The sequence below is a fragment of the Salmo trutta genome, chromosome 13 (assembly GCF_901001165.1).
Source record: "Salmo trutta chromosome 13, fSalTru1.1, whole genome shotgun sequence".
NCBI lineage: Eukaryota > Metazoa > Chordata > Actinopteri > Salmoniformes > Salmonidae > Salmo > Salmo trutta.
In genome coordinates, this window is record NC_042969.1 from 88,760,142 (window position 1) to 88,781,442 (window position 21,301).

The 21,301-nt window shown below is 46.1% G+C and overlaps 1 protein-coding gene and 2 long non-coding RNA genes across 4 annotated transcripts in view; all 3 read left to right on the top strand.

Annotated features, from left to right (window-relative positions):
• The window catches only part of bcl9l (bcl9 like), an 82,068-nt gene that overhangs the window by 29,351 nt on the left and 31,416 nt on the right, over window positions 1–21,301 (top strand). For both annotated transcript variants that reach the window (XM_029773938.1, XM_029773937.1), the window contains exons 2-3: window positions 9,457–9,534; window positions 11,847–12,200. In XM_029773938.1, coding sequence (XP_029629798.1) covers window positions 11,945–12,200 — 256 coding nt within the window. In that variant the 5' untranslated portion in view covers window positions 9,457–9,534; window positions 11,847–11,944. The remainder of the gene's footprint in view (window positions 1–9,456; window positions 9,535–11,846; window positions 12,201–21,301) is intronic.
• LOC115206730 (uncharacterized) lies at window positions 14,370–14,571 on the top strand. The gene is made up of 2 exons (XR_003880856.1): window positions 14,370–14,435; window positions 14,535–14,571. It is a non-coding gene; the product is annotated as an uncharacterized LOC115206730 (long non-coding RNA).
• On the top strand, window positions 20,583–20,785 carry LOC115206729 (uncharacterized). The gene is made up of 2 exons (XR_003880855.1): window positions 20,583–20,649; window positions 20,749–20,785. It is a non-coding gene; the product is annotated as an uncharacterized LOC115206729 (long non-coding RNA).

A 21,301-nucleotide genomic window follows, 5' to 3' on the forward strand; every position in this document is an offset into this window, starting at 1 on the left:
TATTAAGACTGTAACATACATTAATAACATGTATTAAGGCTGTAACATATATTAAGGCTGTAACATCTATTAATAACATATGTATTAAGGCTGTAACATACATTAATAACATATGTATTAAGGCTGTAACATACATTAATAACATGTATTAAGGCTGTAACATATATTAATAACATGTATTAAGGCTGTAACATACATTAATAACATGTATTAAGGCTGTAACATACATTAATAACATGTCTAAAGGCTGTAACATACATTAATAACATGTATTAAGGCTGTAACATATATTAATAACATGTATTAAGGCTGTAACATACATTAATAACATGTATTAAGGCTGTAACATATATTAATAACATGTATTAAGGCTGTAACATACATTAATAACATGTATTAAGGTTGTAACATACATTAATAACATGTATTAAGGTTGTAACATACATTAATAACATGTATTAAGGCCGTAACATACATGAATAGCATGTATTAAGGCCGTAACATGTGTTTATTAATGATCCCCATTAGCTGCTGTTGCCGTTGCTTCACAATCCCCACTGTTCCATGTGGTGTATTTTTATCGGGGGTTTTTAAAATCTGATTCTACTGCTGCATCAGTTACCTGATGTGGAATTGAGTTCCATGTAGTACTTAGGGACTGTGAAGAGACCTCTGGTGGCATGTCTTGTGGGGTATGAATGGGTGTCTGAGCTGTGTGCCAGTAGTTTAGACAGACAGCTCGATGCATTCAACATGTCAATACCTCTCACAAATACAAGTAGTGATGAAGTCAATCTCTCCTCCACTTTCAGCCAAGAGAGATTGACATATTATTATTATTTTGCCGTGCTGCCCTGTTCTGAGCCAATTGAAATTTTCCTGAGTCCCTATTTGTGGCACCTTACCACACGACTGAACAGTAGTCCAGGTGTGACTAAACTAGGGCCTGTAGGACCTGCCTTGTTGATAGTGTTGTTAAGAAGGTAGAAACTAGGGCCTGTAGGACCTGCCTTGTTGATAGTGTTGTTATGAAGGTAGAAACTAGGGCCTGTAGGACCTGCCTTGTTGATAGTGTTGTTAAGAAGGTAGAAGCTAGGGCCTGTAGGACCTGCCTTGTTGATAGTGTTGTTAAGAAGGTAGAAACTAGGGCCTGTAGGACCTGCCTTGTTGATAGTGTTGTTAAGAAGGTAGAAACTAGGGCCTGTAGGACCTGCCTTGTTGATAGTGTTGTTAAGAAGGTAGAAACTAGGGCCTGTAGGACCTGCCTTGTTGATAGTGTTGTTAAGAAGGTAGAAACTAGGGCCTGTAGGACCTGCCTTGTTGATAGTGTTGTTAAGATGGTAGAAACTAGGGCCTGTAGGACCTGCCTTGTTGATAGTGTTGTTAAGAAGGCAGAGCAGCACTGTATTATGGACAGACTTCTCCCCATCTTAGCTACTGTTGTATCAAAATGTTTTGACCAGGACAGTTTACAATCCAGGGTTACTCCAACCAGTTTAGTCACCTCAACTTGCTCAATTTCCACATTATTTATGACAAGATTTAGTTGAGGTTTAGTGAATGATTTGTCCCAAATACAATGCTTTTAGTTTTAGGAATATTTAGGGCTAACTTATTCCTTGCCACTCATTCTGAAACTAACTGCAGCTCTTTCTTGAGTGTTGCAGTCATTTCAGTCGCTGTAGTAGCTGACGTGTATAGTGTTGAGTCATCTGCATACATAGACACTCTGGCTTTACTCAGAACCAGTGGCATGTCGTTAGTAAAGATTGAAAAAAGTAAAGTGCCTAGACAGCTGCCCTGGGGAATTCCTGACTCTACCTGGATTATGGTATAGAGGCTTCCATTAAAGAACACCCTCTGTGTTCTGTTAATAACATATATTAAGGCTGTAACATATATTTTGTAGCGTTGAGTGTTGCGTTGCTGTGGTTTTATTGTGTCAGGTTTGTGTCTTCCTGTTTACCTTTCAGTAACCGTGGTGACTAGGTTCAAAGGTGGCTCTGTCAGGTGGTAGTGAGGAGAGGCTCAGGTGGCTTCCATGGAACTTTGACCTGATCAGTCTACTGTTGTCACATTTTACATTTACATTTTAGTCATTTAGCAGACGCTCTTGTCCAGAGCGACTTACAGTAGTGAATGCATACATTTCATAAAAAAAATTCTAATCTAACTACATAACAGCCAGGGTTTTTACCAATCTAACTACATAACTGCCAGGGTTTTAGTAATCTAACTACATAACAGCCAGGGTTTTAGTAATATAACTACATAACTGCCAGGGTTTTTACTAATCTAACTACATAACTGCCAGGGTTTTAGTAATCTAACTACATAACTACCAGGGTTTTTACCAATCTAACTACATAACTGCCAGGGTTTTACTAATCTAACTACATAACTGCCAGGGTTTTTACTAATCTAACTACATAACTGCCAGGGTTTTTACTAATCTAACTACATAACTGCCAGGGTTTTTACTAATCTAACTACATAACAGCCAGGGTTTTACTAATCTAACTACATAACTGCCAGGGTTTTTACAAGTCTAACTACATAACTGCCAGGGTTTTTACCAGAGTTTTTGGTCACTGGCCTACACACAATACCCCATAATGTCAAAGTTGGATTATGTTTTTCGAAATTTGTACAAATGAATAATACATGAACAGCTGAAATATCTTGAGTCAATGAGTATTCAATCCCTTTGTTATGGCAAGCCTACACACCTTATGGAGTAAAAATGTACTTAAGTCACATAATAAGTTGCATGGAATCACTGTGTTCAATAATAGTGTTTAACATGATTTTTGAATGATTACCTCATCTCTGTACCCCACACACACAATTATCTGTAAAGTCGAGCAGGGAATTTCAAACAGATTCAAACACAAAGACCAGGGAGGTTTTTCAATGCCTTAAACAAGGGCACCTATTGGTAGATGGGTAAAAAATAAAAAAAAGCAGACTTTAAATATCACTTTGAGCATGGTGAAGTTATTAACTAGACTGGATGGTGTATCAATACACCCAGTCACTACAAAGATACAGGTGTTCTTCCTAACTCAGTTGCCAGAGAGGAAGGAAACCGCTCAGGGATTTCACCATGAGGCCAATGGTGGATTTTAAACAAGTTAAGAGTTTAATGGCTGTGATAGGAGAAAACTGAGGATGGATCAACAACATTGTAGCTACTCCACAATACTAACCTAAATGACAGAGTGAAAAGAAGGAAGCCTGTACAGAATACAAATATTCCAAAACATGCGTCCTGTTTGCAACAAGCCAAAAAAATGCAAGAAATGTGGCAAAGAAATTAACTTTTTGTCCTGATTGCAAAGTGTTTGGTTTGGGGCAAATCCAATACCACACATTACTGAGTACCACTCTCTATATTTTCAAGCATAGTCGTGTCTGCATCATGTTATGGGTATGCTTGTAATCGTTAAGGACTGGGGAGTTTTTCGGGGGGGGGAAAAATGTAGTGGAGTTAAACACAGGCAAAATCCTAGAGGAAAACCTGGTTCAGTCTGCTTTCCACCAGACACTGGGAGATGAATTCACCTTTCAGCAGAACAATAACCTAAAACACAAGGCCAAATCTACACTGGGAGATGAATTCACCTTCCAGCAGGACAATAACCTAAAACACAAGGCCAAATCTACACTGGGAGATGAATTCACCTTCCAGCAGGACAATAACCTAAAACACAAGGCCAAATCTACACTGGAGTTGCTAACCAAGAACGAAGTGAATGTTCTGAGTTACAGTTTTGTCTTAAATCTACTTGATAATCTATGGCAATACCTGAAGATAGTTTTCTAGCAATTAGGTCTGACCCCATTTAGTCGACTTGTCGATTGTTTGGTTGACCGAGATGTTTTTAGTTAAGCGGTCGCAAATATATATATTTTTTCACGGCACACGAGACACCTGTCTGATTGGCTCCTGTCTCAGTGGACAGTCCAATAAGAAGGGGAGTATGGCTAAGATACACAAGGCGGGTCTCTCTCCCGCCAATTCGTGCCCATTCTTTGTTTCATAACTTCATTGTGTGAATTGTTTTGTCCTTTGATTGTTAGTGTCTATTAATTCCCCATTCAGAAAAAAAAGAAACATCCCTTTTTCAGGACCCTGTCTTTCAAAGATAATTCATAAACATCCAAATAACTTCACAGATCTTCATTGTAAACGTTGTTGCCCCCGGTGATGCGTTGTGCAGACCTCACTACCCTCTGGAGAGCCTTGCGGTTGTGGGCGGCGCAGTTGCCGTACCAGGCGGTGATACAGCCCAACAGGATGCTCTCGATTGTGCATCTGTAAAAGTTTGTGAGTGTTTTTGGTGACAAGCTAAATTTCTTCAGCCTCCTGAGGTTGAAGAGGTGCTGTTGCACCTTCTTCACCACGCTGTCTGTGTGGGTGGACCATTTCAGTTAGTCCATGATGTGTACGCAGAGGAACTTAAAACTTTCCACCTTCTCCACTACTGTCCCGTCGATATGGATAGGGGGATGCTCCCTCTGCTGTTTCCTGAAGTCCACGATCATCTCCTTTGTTTTGTTGACGTTGAGTGTGAGGTTATTTTCCTGAGACCACACTCCGACTGCCCTCACCTCCTCCCTGTAGGCCGTCTTGTCGTTGTTGGTAATCAAGTTTACCACTGTAGTGTCGTCTGCAAACTTGATGATTGAGTTGGAGGCGTGCATTGCCACGCAGTCATGGGTGAACAGGGAGTACAGGAGAGGGCTGAGAACGCACCCTTGTGGGGCCCCAGTTTTGGGGATCAGCTGGGTGGAGATGCTGTTTCCTACCCTCACCACCTGGGGGTGGCCCGTCAAAGTCCAGGACCCAGTTGCACAGGGCGGGGTCAAGACCCAGGGTCTCGAGCTTAATGACGAGTTTGGAGGGTACTATGGTGTTAAATGCTGAGCTGTAATCGATGAACAGCATTCTTATATGGGTATTCCTCTTGCCCAGATGGGTTAGGGTAGTGTGATGGCGATTGCGTCGTCTGTGGAATTGCAGTGGGTCTAGGGTGTCAGGTAGGGTGGCGGTGATATGAACCTTGACTAGTCTGTCAAAGCACTTCATGCGCTCCTCCCTCATGTGGTACCCTTCCTGCAGGCTCATCCTGACATGACCCTCCAGCATGACAATGCCACCAGCCATACTGCTCGTTCTGTGCGTGATTTCCTGTAAGACAGGAATGTCAGTGTTCTGCCATGGCCAGCGAAGAGCCCGGATCTCAAGCCCATTGAGCACGTCTGGGACCTGTTGGATCGGAGGGTGAGGGCTAGGGCCATTACACCTAGAAATGTCCTTGAACTTGCAGATGCCTTGGTAGAAGAGTGGGGTAACATCTCACAGCAAGAACTGGCAAATCTGGTGCAGTCCATGAGGAGATGCCCTCCAGTACTTAATGCAGCTGGTGGCCACACCAGATACTGACTGTTACTTTTGATTTTGACCCCCCCTTTGTTCAGGGATACATTATTCCATTTCTGTTAGTCACATGTCTGTGGAACTTGTTCAGTTTATGTCTCAGTTGCTGAATCTTGTTATGTTCATACAAATATTTAAACATGTTAAGTTTGCTGAAAATAAATGCAGTTGACAGTGAGAGGACGTTTCTGCTGAGTTCAAAATAAGTAGTACATTTACCTGTTAATCCCCAATCGTTTCTAATGTTTATTTGGTTTCGGTCATTTCTGTTTTTTTTTTTTACATTTATTCAACCTTTACTTAACTAGGCAAGTCAGTTAAGAACAAATTCTTATTTACTTTGACGACCTACCAAAAGGCAAAAGCCTCATGCGGGGACGGGGGCCTGGGATTAAAATTAAAATAAATATATAGGACAAAACACACATCACAACAAGAGACACCACAACACTACATAAAGAGAGACACCACAACACTACATAAAGAGAGACCTAAGACAACACTACATAAAGAGAGACAACACTACATAAAGAGAGACACCACTACACTACATAAAGAGAGACACCACAACACTACATAAAGAGAGACAACACTACATAAAGAGAGACGCCACAACACTACATAAAGAGAGACACCACTACACTACATAAAGAGAGACAACACTACATAAAGAGAGACTCCACAACACTACATAAAGAGAGACACCACTACACTACATAAAGAGAGACACCACAACACTACATAAAGAGAGACAACACTACATAAAGAGAGACAACACTACATAAAGAGAGACACCACAACACTACATAAAGAGAGACACCACTACACTACATAAAGAGAGACACCACAACACTACATAAAGAGAGACACCACAACACTACATAAAGAGAGACAACACTACATAAAGAGAGACAACACTACATAAAGAGAGACTCCACAACACTACATAAAGAGAGACAACACTACATAAAGAGAGACAACACAACACTACATAAAGAGAGACACCACTACACTACATAAAGAGAGACACCACAACACTACATAAAGAGAGACAACACTACATAAAGAGAGACAACACAACACTACATAAAGAGAGACTCCACAACACTACATAGAGAGAGACTCCACAACACTACATAAAGAGAGACTCCACAACACTACATAAAGAGAGACACCACTACACTACATAAAGAGAGACACCACAACACTACATAAAGAGACACCACAACACTACATAAAGAGAGACAACACTACACTACATAAAGAGAGACAACACTACATAAAGAGAGACTCCACAACACTACATAAAGAGAGACAACACAACACTACATAAAGAGGGACACCACAACACTACATAAAGAGAGACACCACAACACTACATAAAGAGAGACACCACAACACTACATAAAGAGAGACACAACACTACATAAAGAGAGACACAACACTACATAAAGAGAGACACAACACTACATAAAGAGAGACACAACAACACTACATAAAGAGAGACTCCACAACACTACATAAAGAGAGACTCCACAACACTACATAGAGAGAGACACCACTACACTACATAAAGAGAGACCTAAGACAACGACATAGCAAGGCAGCAACACATGACAACAACATGGTAGCAACACAACATGACAACAACATGGTAGAAACACAACATGGCAGCAACACAACATGGCAGCAACACAACATGGAAGCAACATGGTAGCAACACAACATGACAACAACACAACATGGTAGCAACACAACATGGCAGCAACACAACATGGTAGCAACACAACATGACAACAACACAACATGGTAGCAACACAACATGATAATAACATGGTAGAAACACAACATGACAACAACACAACATGGCAGCAACACAAGATGACAATAACATGGTAGCAACATAACATGGCAGCAACACAACATGACAACAACACAACATGGTAGCAACACAACATGACAACAACACAACATGGCAGCAACACAACATGACAACAACACAACATAGTAGCAACACAACATGGCAGCAGCACAACATGGTAGCAGCACAAAACATGGCACAAACATTGTTGGGCAAAGACAACAGCACAAAGAGCAAGAAGGTAGAGACAACAATACATCACACAAAGCAGCCACAACTGTCAGTAAGAGTTTCTATACACAGGAGTATAGAGTGATGTGTCCTATAAGGAGCGTTGGTGGCAAATCTGATGGCCGAATGGCAAAGGACATCTAGCAGCTAGAGAGAGAGAGAGAGAGAGAGAGAGAGAGAGAGAGAGAGAGAGAGAGAGACAGAGAGAGCCCCTTACCTGCATTCACTATATTATTATAATTATTACAGTCATTTACCGTTGTCATTGTCGGATTGGACACGTTGTTTGCAAGGCTCACAACCTATTCTACACTTGTTAGAAACAAGTTTTGGTTTATTTCATTCCATTTATTTACAAATGTTGTCAAATTATTCAGTGTCTTTTGTTTGGAGCGCTCCTGTCAATGTTGAATAAGGACGCACACCTGATTACACATAGGAGTTGGCCTAGGCTACCTGGCCTGACCATTTGGACATGTCTGATTTTGTATTTCTGTTTGTCTTATAACTCACCACCAGTAATGAGCTGTGTAGCTTCTCAAAGTAATTTTTGTCGGTTTTTACATCCACTGAGAAAGACGATAGTATTTGAATATCATGTATTTGGGAGAAAAAAAATATTTCCAGCTCGCTCCCTTTCGATAACAATCGAGCCTTGGCGTGAAATGGAAAAATGTCATGCTCTGATGCAGTGGAAACGTCATAACATACATGATTACTTCTAATCTCTTGCGCAAATACAGCTGTCTGTCCGGATCTCACTGGGAAACTCTGAGGGCTCAGAACAGTTGATACAATGTTGCTAGTTTGCTAGCATGAGCTTTTGGCCGGACCCAGTTGATTGTTGATACAATGTTTTAAGTTCATTGCAGACAGGCCATGTGTTACCAATGTGATTTATGGGATATTTATTTTACCTGGAAATGTTCTACCTGCAATATTTTTATTGATTTTGCTTCATTGTAGGCTATTTTGTTCCTAGTTGGCAATAGAAGTAACTTTTAGTATTGTATCATTTTCATTTAGAATTAGATATAATTTAAATAAACCACATGACAATGAATTTGAGATTTGAAGACCGTTATTATAATTTAAATGAAACTGTTCCACAAAAATGTGCATATGAAAATCATAGCTGGCACGCAGATCGGTAGAAATGGTAAGGTAAAATGGGACTCCACATTAAAAAGGTTGCTGACCCCTGGTGTAGAAAACTTCAGGAGTGTAACAGCAGAGTCTACGAGACCACAGCAGCAGGTTGAGGGTTGTCAGAAACAACAGGTTTTTTCTTCGTTGATCTCTGGCTCGCTCAAGTGTCTTAATTATTTAATCAAACAGTGCGCTTAAAGCATCAGACAATTTCAGTGCATATAGTTGATTTTTTTTTTAAACACATAGGTATAATATGGATAAATACACATTTAAAAAATGTTGACCAATTGACTGGTCGAAAGAACAGAAGACTCTCGGTCGACCAATGTTTTTTTTTTTTTGTAGTCCTACTGATCACCAACCAATTTGGCTTGAAGCATTTTTTAAAGAATAATGGGCAAGTGTTGCACAATCCACATGTGGAAAACTCTTAGAGAATTACCCTGAAAGCTGTAATCGCTGCCAAAAGGTTATTCTACAAAGTATTGATTCAGGGGTGTGTGAAAACTTATGGAAATTAGATATTTAATTTTCAATAATTGTGTCCACATTTCTTAACATGTTTTCAAACTTGTGTGATGTAAAAAATAGATATGTACACCCCAGATCTTTCTATTAGAGCAAAAAAAACTTGCCTTTCAATATAAAACGGAGGTGAAATGGTTTAAAAAATATATAAAGATTTTTATCATGGTGTGCATTTTTTGAAGATGCAGATTTCGCTAACGTTAATGCTAACGTGACCTCTAACCTCTCCTCTCCCCTCCAGGTTATTCTGTGGTCAGTGAAGAGTCAAGGAGGAGCAGCAGCAATATGCCCCAGTGTGTCAGCTGAAACATGGACTGAGGTGAGTGAACTGAACCCAGCCATGGTCGTACATGTTGGTCGTACCAATTTTTGAAGTTCAAGGCGAGCGGTAAGAGGTAGAGATGTAACGATTCACAGATACGCATCAGTCCCCGGTTCAAATGTTTACGATGTGAGTTCATTGGTCCTCTGAACCCCAAACGGATCCAAATGTCGCATCGGGTCAACAACAACAAAAATATTAAAATGTTACAAATCGCCGGTTCACTAAAATGTTTTGCTGAAATTATTTAATTTCTACTGTCCAAAAATACCTCTCATCTTGTGAGAACTGCATCGTTCAGCGTCGAACTGAACTGTTGCCAGTCATTGATCTACAAGTTCACCGCCCCCAGGTGGTGAAGGTAGGAAAGAACACCTACACTTTGCTGATCCTAAACACAGGGGCCCCACTGGGGTGCGTGCTCAGCCCCCTCCTGTACTCCCTGTTCACCCATGACTGCGTGGCCATGCACGCCTCCAACTCAATCATCAAGTTTGCAGACGACACTACAGTGGTAGGCTTGATTACCAACAACGACGAGACGGCCTACAGGGAGGAGGTGAGGGCAGTCGGAGTGTGGTGTCAGGAAAATAACCTCACACTCAACGTCAACAAAACAAAGGAGATGATCGTGGACTTCAGGAAACAGCAGAGGGAGCACCTCCCTATCCACATTGACAGGACAGTAGTGGAGAATGTGGAAAGCTTCAAGTTCCTCGGCGTACACATCACCGACAATCTGAATGGTCCACCCACACAGACAGTGTGGCGCCTCTTCAACCTCAGGAGGCTGAAGAAATTTGGATTGGCCCCTAAGACCCTCACAAACTTTTACAGATGCACAATCGAGAGCATCCTGTCAGGCTGTATCACAGCCTGGTACGGCAACTGCTCCGCCCACAACCGTAAGGCTCTCCAGAGGGTAGTGAGGTCTGCACAACGCATCACCGGGGGCAAACTACCTGCCCTCCAGGACACCTACAGCACCCGATGTCACAGGAAGTCCAAAAAGATCATCAAGGACAACAACCACCCGAGCCACTGCCTGTTCACCCTGCTATCATCCAGAAGGCGAGGTCAGTACAGGTGCATCAAAGCTGGGACCGAGAGACTGAAAAACAGCTTCTATCTCAAGGCCATCAGACTGTTAAACAGCCATCGCTAGCCGGCTACCACCCGGTTACTCAACCCTGCACCGTAGAGGCTGCTGCATAGACATGGAATCACTGGTCACTTTAATAATGTTTACATACTGCTTTGCTCATCTGATATGTATATACTGAATTCTGTTCGACTGTATTTAGTCAATGCCACTCCAACATTGCTCGTCCTAATATTTTGTATAATTTTTTTTTAAACCCCCTTTTTTCTCCCCAATTTCGTGGTATCCAATTGGTAGTTACAGACTTGTCTCATCGCTGCAACTCCCGTACGGACTCGGGAGAGGCGAAGGTCAAGAGCCATGCGTCCTCCGAAACACAACCAAGCCGCACTGCTTCTTGACACAATGCCCATCCAACCTGGAAGCCAGCCGCACCAATGTGTCGGAGGAAACACCGTACACCTGGCGACCTGGTCAGCGTGCACTGCGCCTGGCCCGCCACAGGAGTCGCTAGTGCGCGATGAGACAAGGATATCCCTGCCGACCAAACTATCCAAATATGGGTTGTTTTCTGTTTGTTGTTATCAAGTTCCGAGGATGTTAGTTCCCGAGGCTGTTAGTTCCCGAGTCTGTTAGTTCCCGAGGCTGTTAGTTCCCGAGGCTGTTAGTTCCCGAGCCTGTTAGTTCTGAGGCTGTTAGTTCCCGAGGCTGTTAGTTCTGAGGCTGTTAGTTCCCAATGCTGTTAGTTCCCAATGCTGTTAGTTCCCGAGGCTGTTAGTTCCCGATGCTGTTAGTTCCCGAGGCTGTTAGTTCTGAGGCTGTTAGTTCTGAGGCTGTTAGTTCCCGAGGCTGTTAGTTCCCGATGCTATTAGTTCCCGAGGCTGTTAGTTCCCGATGCTGTTAGTTCCCGAGGCTGTTAGTCCCCGAGGCTGTTAGTTCCCGAGGCTGTTAGTTCCCGAGGCTGTTAGTTCCCGAGGCTGTTAGTTCCCGAGGCTGTTAGTTCCCGAGGCTGTTAGTTCCCGAGGCTGTTAGTTCCCGAGGCTGTTAGTTCCCGAGGCTGTTAGAACCCAAGGCTGTTAGTTCCCGAGGCTGTTAGTTCTGAGTCTGTTAGTTCCCGAGGCTGTTAGTTCCCGAGGCTGTTAGTTCCCGAGGCTGTTAGTTCCCGAGGCTGTTAGTTCTGAGGCTGTTTTCTTCTCCATCTCATCAGCTGTGTAGGCAAGCAGCAGTGTGACCTCCTGAAACAGACGGACACCACATCGTCTGTACCCCTACCCCAGAACCACACCTCACTTGCCAGCCGTTCAAATGCACCCCGACAATAAGCTGACCAATCATGGCAAGCAAGTGAGCAGCGACAGCCAATCCCAGCTCTCCAATGTGACCCAGCAGCAGGAGGGGGCCAATAAGGGCCTGGGGGCGGGCAACCCTGGCCTGAAGGCTGTCAGCCAATCGGTGAGTGGCGTTGGGGGGATGATGAAGACGAAGAGAGAGAGAAGTGTGTCCATGGACTCTGGGGAACAGAGAGACACTATCACCCCTGTGCAGGAGCCTGATGCCAAAGGTAGGGTATTACCACACACACACACACACACACACACACACACACACACACACACACACACACACACACACACACCACACACACACTAACGTCACATTGCAGCTGTAGGCTACCATCAGAAGGCAGAGGAAATTCTGACACCTAACAGAAAGGTCAGGGCATTTCAGTGTGAGGGGAAAAACAAGTTATTTAGTGCACACACAGACATACACACACACACAGACATACACACACACACAGACACACACACACACACACACACACACACACACACACACACACACACACACACATCCCACACGATACACATGCACACACAGACATACACACACACACATCCCACACGATACACACACACACACAGACACACACACACACACACACACACACACACACACACACACACACACACACACACATACACACACACACACACAGACACACAGACATACACACACACACACACACACACACACATCCCACACGATACACACACACACACACAGACATACATGCACACGTTTCCTGCTGTGGGTGATGTAGGTAGCTAATCTGGTATTTGTGGTGCAGATCTAACCAGAGAGAGACACAGGAAGTCTAACAGATCTGACCAGAGATAGACACAGGAAGTCTAACAGATCTGACCAGAGAGAGACACAGGAAGTCTAACTGATCTGACCAGAGAGAGACACAGGAAGTCTAACTGATCTGACCAGAGAGAGACACAGGAAGTCTAACAGATCTGACCAGAGAGAGACACAGGAAGTCTAACAGATCTGACCAGAGAGAGACACAGGAAGTCTTAACAGATCTGACCAGAGAGAGACACAGGAAGTCTAACAGATTTGACCAGAGAGAGACACAGTAAGTCTGTTTCCAGAACAGTGGTCTCTGTAGGGGGCTGGTCTGACTCCTGTAGTTTAGCAGCAGTAAACTGTTTCCAGAACAGTGGTCTCTGTAGGGGGCTGGTCTGACTCCTGTCTGTAGCAGCAGTAAACTGTTTCCAGAACAGTGGTCTCTATAGGGGGCTGGTCTGACTCCTGTAGTGTAGCAGCAGTAAACTGTTTCCAGAACAGTGGTCTAGGTATCTGTCTGTAGCAGCAGTAAACTGTTTCCAGAACAGTGGTCTAGGTATCTGTCTGTAGCAGCGGTAAACTGTTTCCAGAACAGTGGTCTAGGTATCTGTCTGTAGCAGCAGTAAACTGTTTCCAGAACAGTGATCTCTGTAGGGGGCTGGTCTGACTCCTGTAGTTTAACAGCAGTAAACTGTTTCCAGAACAGTGGTCTCTGTAGAGGGCTGGTCTGACTCCTGTAGTTTAACAGCAGTAAACTGTTTCCAGAACAGGGGTCTAGGTATCTGTCTGTAGCAGCAAGGCTAGAACTGGTTGTGGATTTGCATGTCTTTGTGCATGCTGTGACTATTTGCATTTGTTTGCCTGTCTATTATTATTATTATTATTATTATTATTATTATTATGTGTGTGTGTGTGTGTGTGTGTGTGTGTGTGTGTGTGTGTGTGTGTGTGTGTGTGTGTGTGTGTGTGTGTGTGTGTGTGTGTGTGTGTGTGTGTGTGTGTGTGTGTGTGTGTGTGTGTGTGTGTGTGTGACTGCTGAGGTGGGGGGAGAGTAACAGGCAGTAATATGAATTTGTGAACCTGAGTCATCTGGGCTTCCCGTCACACACCACACCCACACCACACACACACACCACGCGCCCGAATTTAAGGTTCAGAATTAATGTGAAGCGGCACAGTTGACATATTTGGCCTGAGGGATGGTTAACAGAGATAGGTGAGGTGGACTGAGAGCAGCCTGAGGGATGGTTAACAGAGATAGGTGAGGTGGACTGAGAGCAGCCTGAGGGATGGTTTACAGAGATAGGTGAGGTGGACTGAGAGCAGCCTGAGGGATAGTTAACAGAGATAGGTGAGGTGGACTGAGAGCAGCTGAGGGATGGTTAACAGAGATAGGTGAGGTGGACTGAGAGCAGCTGAGGGATGGTTTACAGAGATAGGTGAGGTGGACTGAGAGCAGCTGAGGGATAGTTAAAGGAGATAGGTGAGGTGGACTGAGAGCAGCTGAGGGATGGTTTACAGAGATAGGTGAGGTGGACTGAGAGCAGCCTGAGGGATAGTTAACAGAGATAGGTGAGGTGGACTGAGAGCAGCTGAGGGATGGTTTACAGAGATAGGTGAGGTGGACTGAGAGCAGCTGAGGGATGGTTTACAGAGATAGGTGAGGTGGACTGACAGCAGCCTGAGAGCAGCTGAGGAATGGTTTACAGAGATAGGTGAGGTGGACTGAGAGCAGCTGAGGGATGGTTAACAGAGATAGGTGAGGTGGACTGAGAGCAGCTGAGGGATGGTTTACAGAGAAAGGTGAGGTGGACTGAGAGCAGCCTGAGGGATGGTTAACAGAGATAGGTGAGGTGGACTGAGAGCAGCCTGAGGGATAGTTAACAGAGATAGGTGAGGTGGACTGAGAGCAGCTGAGGGATGGTTTACAGAGATAGGTGAGGTGGACTGAGAGCAGCTGAGGGATAGTTAAAGGAGATAGGTGAGGTGGACTGAGAGCAGCTGAGGGATGGTTTACAGAGATAGGTGAGGTGGACTGAGAGCAGCTGAGGGATAGTTTAAGGAGATAGTTGAGGTGGACTGAGAGCAGCTGAGGGATAGTTAACAGAGATAGGTGAGGTAGACTGAGAGCAGCCTGAGGGATAGTTAACAGAGATAGGTGAGGTGGACTGAGAGCAGCTGAGGGATGTTTAAGGAGATAGTTGAGGTGGACTGAGAGCAGCTGAGGGATGGTTTACAGAGATAGGTGAGGTGGACTGAGAGCAGCCTGAGGGATAGTTAACAGAGATAGGTGAGGTGGACTGAGAGCAGCTGAGGGATGGTTTACAGAGATAGGTGAGGTGGACTGAGAGCAGCTGAGGGATGGTTTACAGAGATAGGTGAGGTGGACTGAGAGCAGCTGAGGGATAGTTAAAGGAGATAGGTGAGGTGGACTGAGAGCAGCTGAGGGATGGTTTACAGAGATAGGTGAGGTGGACTGAGAGCAGCCTGAGGGATAGTTAACAGAGATAGGTGAGGTGGACTGAGAGCAGCCTGAGGGATAGTTAACAGAGATAGGTGAGGTGGACTGAGAGCAGCCTGAAAGATAGTTAACAGAGATAGGTGAGGTGGACTGAGAGCAGCCTGAGGGATAGTTCACAGAGATAGGTGAGGTGGACTGAGAGCAGCCTGAGGGATAGTTAACAGAGATCGGTGAGGTGGACTGAGAGCAGCTGAGGGATGGTTTACAGAGATAGGTGAGGTGGACTGAGAGCAGCCTGAGGGATGGTTAACAGAGATAGGTAAGGTGGACTGAGAGCAGCCTGAGGGATGGTTTACAGAGATAGGTGAGGTGGACTGAGAGCAGCTGAGGGATGGTTTACAGAGATAGGTGAGGTGGACTGAGAGCAGCCTGAGAGCAGCTGAGGGATAGTTTACAGAGATAGGTGAGGTGGACTGAGAGCAGCTGAGGGATGGTTTACAGAGATAGGTGAGGTGGACTGAGAGCAGCCTGAGGGATGGTTAACAGAGATAGGTGAGGTGGACTGAGAGCAGCCTGAGGGATGGTTTACAGAGATAGGTGAGGTGGACTGAGAGCAGCTGAGGGATGGTTTACAGAGATAGGTGAGGTGGACTGAGAGCAGCTGAGGGATGGTTTACAGAGATAGGTGAGGTGGACTGAGAGCAGCCTGAGAGCAGCTGAGGGATGGTTTACAGAGATAGGTGAGGTGGACTGAGAGCAGCTGAGGGATGGTTTACAGAGATAGGTGAGGTGGACAGAGAGCAGCCTGAAGGATGGTTAACAGAGATAGGTGAGGTGGACTGAGAGCAGCCTGAGGGATAGTTTACAGAGATAGGTGATGTGGACTGAGAGCAGCTGAGGGATGGTTTAAGGAGATAGGTGAGGTGGACTGAGAGCAGCCTGAGGGATAGTTTAAGGAGATAGTTGAGGTGGACTGAGAGCAGCTGAGGGATAGTTTAAGGAGATAGGTGAGGTGGACTGAGAGCAGCTGAGGGATGGTTTAAGGAGATAGGTGAGGTGGACTGAGAGCAGCTGAGGGATTGTTTAAGGAGATAGGTGAGATGGACTGAGAGCAGCTGAGGGATAGTTAACAGAGATAGGTGAGGTGGACTGAGAGCAGCTTGAGGGATGGTTTACAGAGATAGGTGAGGTGGACTGAGAGCAGCTGAGGGATGGTTTAAGGAGATAGGTGAGGTGGACTGAGAGCAGTCTGAGGGATGGTTAACAGAGATAGGTGAGGTAGACTGAGAGCAGCTGAGGGATGGTTAACAGAGATAGGTGAGGTGGACTGAGAGCAGCCTGAGGGATAGTTAACAGAGATAGGTGAGGTGGACTGAGAGCAGCCTGAGGGATAGTTAACAGAGATAGGTGAGGTGGACTGAGAGCAGCCTGAGGGATGGTTAACAGAGATAGGTGAGGTGGACTGAGAGCAGCTGAGGGATGGTTAACAGAGATAGGTGAGGTGGACTGAGAGCAGCCTGAGGGATAGTTTAAGGAGATAGATGAGGTGGACAGAGCAGCTGAGGGATAGTTAACAGAGATAGGTGAGGTGGACTGAGAGCAGCCTGAGGGATAGTTTAAGGAGATAGGTGAGGTGGACTGAGAGCAGCCTGAGGGATGGTTAACAGAGATAGGTTAGGTGGACTGAGAGCAGCCTGAGGGATGGTTTATAGAGATAGGTGAGGTGGACTGAGAGCAGCTGAGGGATGGTTAACAGAGATAGGTGAGGTGGACTGAGAGCAGCCTGAGGGATGGTTTACAGAGATAGGTGAGGTGGACTGACAGCAGCCTGAGAGCAGCTGAGGAATGGTTTACAGAGATAGGTGAGGTGGACTGAGAGCAGCTGAGGGATGGTTAACAGAGATAGGTGAGGTGGACTGAGAGCAGCTGAGGGATGGTTTACAGAGAAAGGTGAGGTGGACTGAGAGCAGCCTGAGGGATGGTTAACAGAGATAGGTGAGGTGGACTGAGAGCAGCCTGAGGGATGGTTTACAGAAATAGGTGAGGTGGACTGAGAGCAGCTGAGGGATGGTTTACAGAGATAGGTGAGGTGGACTGAGAGCAGCCTGAGAGCAGCTGAGGGATGGTTTACAGAGATAGGTGAGGTGGACTGAGAGCAGCTGATGGATGGTTTACAGAGATAGGTGAGGTGGACTGAGAGCAGCCTGAGGGATAGTTTACAGAGATAGGTGATGTGGACTGAGAGCAGCTGAGGGATAGTTTAAGGAGATAGGTGAGGTGGACTGAGAGCAGCTGAGGGATGGTTTAAGGAGATAGGTGAGGTGGACTGAGAGCAGCTGAGGGATGGTTTAAGGAGATAGGTGAGATGGACTGAGAGCAGCTGAGGGATAGTTAACAGAGATAGGTGAGGTGGACTGAGAGCAGCTTGAGGGATGGTTTACAGAGATAGGTGAGGTGGACTGAGAACAGCTGAGGGATGGTTTAAGGAGATAGGTGAGGTGGACTGAGAGCAGCCTGAGGGATGGTTAACAGAGATAGGTGAGGTGGACTGAGAGCAGCTGAGGGATGGTTAACAGAGATATGTGAGGTGGACTGAGAGCAGCCTGAGGGATGGTTAACAGAGATAGGTGAGGTGGACTGAGAGCAGCCTGGGGGATAGTTTAAGGAGATAGGTGAGGTGGACTGAGAGCAGCTGAGGGATAGTTAACAGAGATAGGTGAGGTGGACTGAGAGCAGCTGAGGGATGGTTAACAGAGATAGGTGAGGTGGACTGAGAGCAGCCTGAGGGATGGTTAACAGAGATAGGTGAGGTGGACTGAGAGCAGCCTGAGGGATAGTTAACAGAGATAGGTGAGGTGGACTGAGAGCAGCCTGAGGGATGGTTAACAGAGATAGGTGAGGTGGACTGAGAGCAGCTGAGGGATGGTTAACAGAGATAGGTGAGGTGGACTGAGAGCAGCCTGAGGGATAGTTAACAGAGCTAGGTGAGGTGGACTGAGAGCAGCTGAGGGATAGTTTACAGAGATAGGTGAGGTGGACTGAGAGCAGCCTGAGGGATAGTTTAAGGAGATAGGTGAGGTGGACAGAGCAGCTGAGGGATAGTTAACAGAGATAGGTGAGGTGGACTGAGAGCAGCCTGAGGGATAGTTTAAGGAGATAGGTGAGGTGGACTGAGATCAGCCTGAGGGATGGTTAACAGAGATAGGTGAGGTGGACTGAGAGCAGCCTGAGGGATGGTTTATAGAGATAGGTGAGGTGGACTGAGAGCAGCTGAGGGATGGTTAACAGAGATAGGTGAGGTGGACTGAGAGCAGCCTGAGGGATGGTTTACAGAGATAGGTGAGGTGGACTGAGAGCAGCTGAGGGATGGTTTACAGAGATAGGTGAGGTGGACTGAGAGCAGCTGAGGGATGGTTTACAGAGATAGGTGAGGTGGACTGAGAGCAGCCTGAGAGCAGCTGAGGAATGGTTTACAGAGATAGGTGAGGTGGACTGAAAGCAGCTGAGGGATGGTTAACAGAGATAGGTGAGGTGGACTGAGAGCAGCTGAGGGATGGTTTACAGAGATAGGTGAGGTGGACTGAGAGCAGCCTGAGGGATGGTTAACAGAGATAGGTGAGGTGGACTGAGAGCAGCCTGAGGGATGGTTTACAGAAATAGGTGAGGTGGACTGAGAGCAGCTGAGGGATGGTTTACAGAGATAGGTGAGGTGGACTGAGAGCAGCCTGAGGGATGGTTTACAGAGATAGGTGAGGTGGACTGAGAGCAGCCTGAGAGCAGCTGAGGGATGGTTTACAGAGATAGGTGAGGTGGACTGAGAGCAGCTGAGGGATGGTTTACAGAGATAGGTGAGGTGGACTGAGAGCAGCCTGAGGGATAGTTTACAGAGATAGGTGATGTGGACTGAGAGCAGCTGAGGGATGGTTTAAGGAGATAGGTGAGGTGGACTGAGAGCAGCCTGAGGGATAGTTTAAGGAGATAGGTGAGGTGGACTGAGAGCAGCTGAGGGATAGTTTAAGGAGATAGGTGAGGTGGACTGAGAGCAGCTGAGGGATGGTTTAAGGAGATAGGTGAGGTGGACTGAGAGCAGCTGAGGGATGGTTTAAGGAGATAGGTGAGGTGGACTGAGAGCAGCTGAGGGATAGTTAACAGAGATAGGTGAGGTGGACTGAGAGCAGCCTGGGGGATAGTTTAAGGAGATAGGTGAGGTGGACTGAGAGCAGCTGAGGGATGGTTTACAGAGATAGGTGAGGTGGACTGAGAGCAGCTGAGGGATGGTTTACAGAGATAGGTGAGGTGGACTGAGAGCAGCCTGAGAGCAGCTGAGGGATGGTTTACAGAGATAGGTGAGGTGGACTGAGAGCAGCTGAGGGATGGTTTACAGAGATAGGTGAGGTGGACAGAGAGCAGCCTGAAGGATGGTTAACAGAGATAGGTGAGGTGGACTGAGAGCAGCCTGAGGGATAGTTTACAGAGATAGGTGATGTGGACTGAGAGCAGCTGAGGGATGGTTTAAGGAGATAGGTGAGGTGGACTGAGAGCAGCCTGAGGGATAGTTTAAGGAGATAGTTGAGGTGGACTGAGAGCAGCTGAGGGATAGTTTAAGGAGATAGGTGAGGTGGACTGAGAGCAGCTGAGGGATGGTTTAAGGAGATAGGTGAGGTGGACTGAGAGCAGCTGAGGGATTGTTTAAGGAGATAGGTGAGATGGACTGAGAGCAGCTGAGGGATAGTTAACAGAGATAGGTGAGGTGGACTGAGAGCAGCTTGAGGGATGGTTTACAGAGATAGGTGAGGTGGACTGAGAGCAGCTGAGGGATGGTTTAAGGAGATAGGTGAGGTGGACTGAGAGCAGTCTGAGGGATGGTTAACAGAGATAGGTGAGGTAGACTGAGAGCAGCTGAGGGATGGTTAACAGAGATAGGTGAGGTGGACTGAGAGCAGCCTGAGGGATAGTTAACAGAGATAGGTGAGGTGGACTGAGAGCAGCCTGAGGGATAGTTAACAGAGATAGGTGAGGTGGACTGAGAGCAGCCTGAGGGATGGTTAACAGAGATAGGTGAGGTGGACTGAGAGCAGCTGAGGGATGGTTAACAGAGATAGGTGAGGTGGACTGAGAGCAGCCTGAGGGATAGTTTAAGGAGATAGATGAGGTGGACAGAGCAGCTGAGGGATAGTTAACAGAGATAGGTGAGGTGGACTGAGAGCAGCCTGAGGGATAGTTTAAGGAGATAGGTGAGGTGGACTGAGAGCAGCCTGAGGGATGGTTAACAGAGATAGGTTAGGTGGACTGAGAGCAGCCTGAGGGATGGTTTATAGAGATAGGTGAGGTGGACTGAGAGCAGCTGAGGGATGGTTAACAGAGATAGGTGAGGTGGACTGAGAGCAGCCTGAGGGATGGTTTACAGAGATAGGTGAGGTGGACTGACAGCAGCCTGAGAGCAGCTGAGGAATGGTTTACAGAGATAGGTGAGGTGGACTGAGAGCAGCTGAGGGATGGTTAACAGAGATAGGTGAGGTGGACTGAGAGCAGCTGAGGGATGGTTTACAGAGAAAGGTGAGGTGGACTGAGAGCAGCCTGAGGGATGGTTAACAGAGATAGGTGAGGTGGACTGAGAGCAGCCTGAGGGATGGTTTACAGAAATAGGTGAGGTGGACTGAGAGCAGCTGAGGGATGGTTTACAGAGATAGGTGAGGTGGACTGAGAGCAGCCTGAGAGCAGCTGAGGGATGGTTTACAGAGATAGGTGAGGTGGACTGAGAGCAGCTGATGGATGGTTTACAGAGATAGGTGAGGTGGACTGAGAGCAGCCTGAGGGATAGTTTACAGAGATAGGTGATGTGGACTGAGAGCAGCTGAGGGATAGTTTAAGGAGATAGGTTGAGGTGGACTGAGAGCAGCTGAGGGATGGTTTAAGGAGATAGGTGAGGTGGACTGAGAGCAGCTGAGGGATGGTTTAAGGAGATAGGTGAGATGGACTGAGAGCAGCTGAGGGATAGTTAACAGAGATAGGTGAGGTGGACTGAGAGCAGCTTGAGGGATGGTTTACAGAGATAGGTGAGGTGG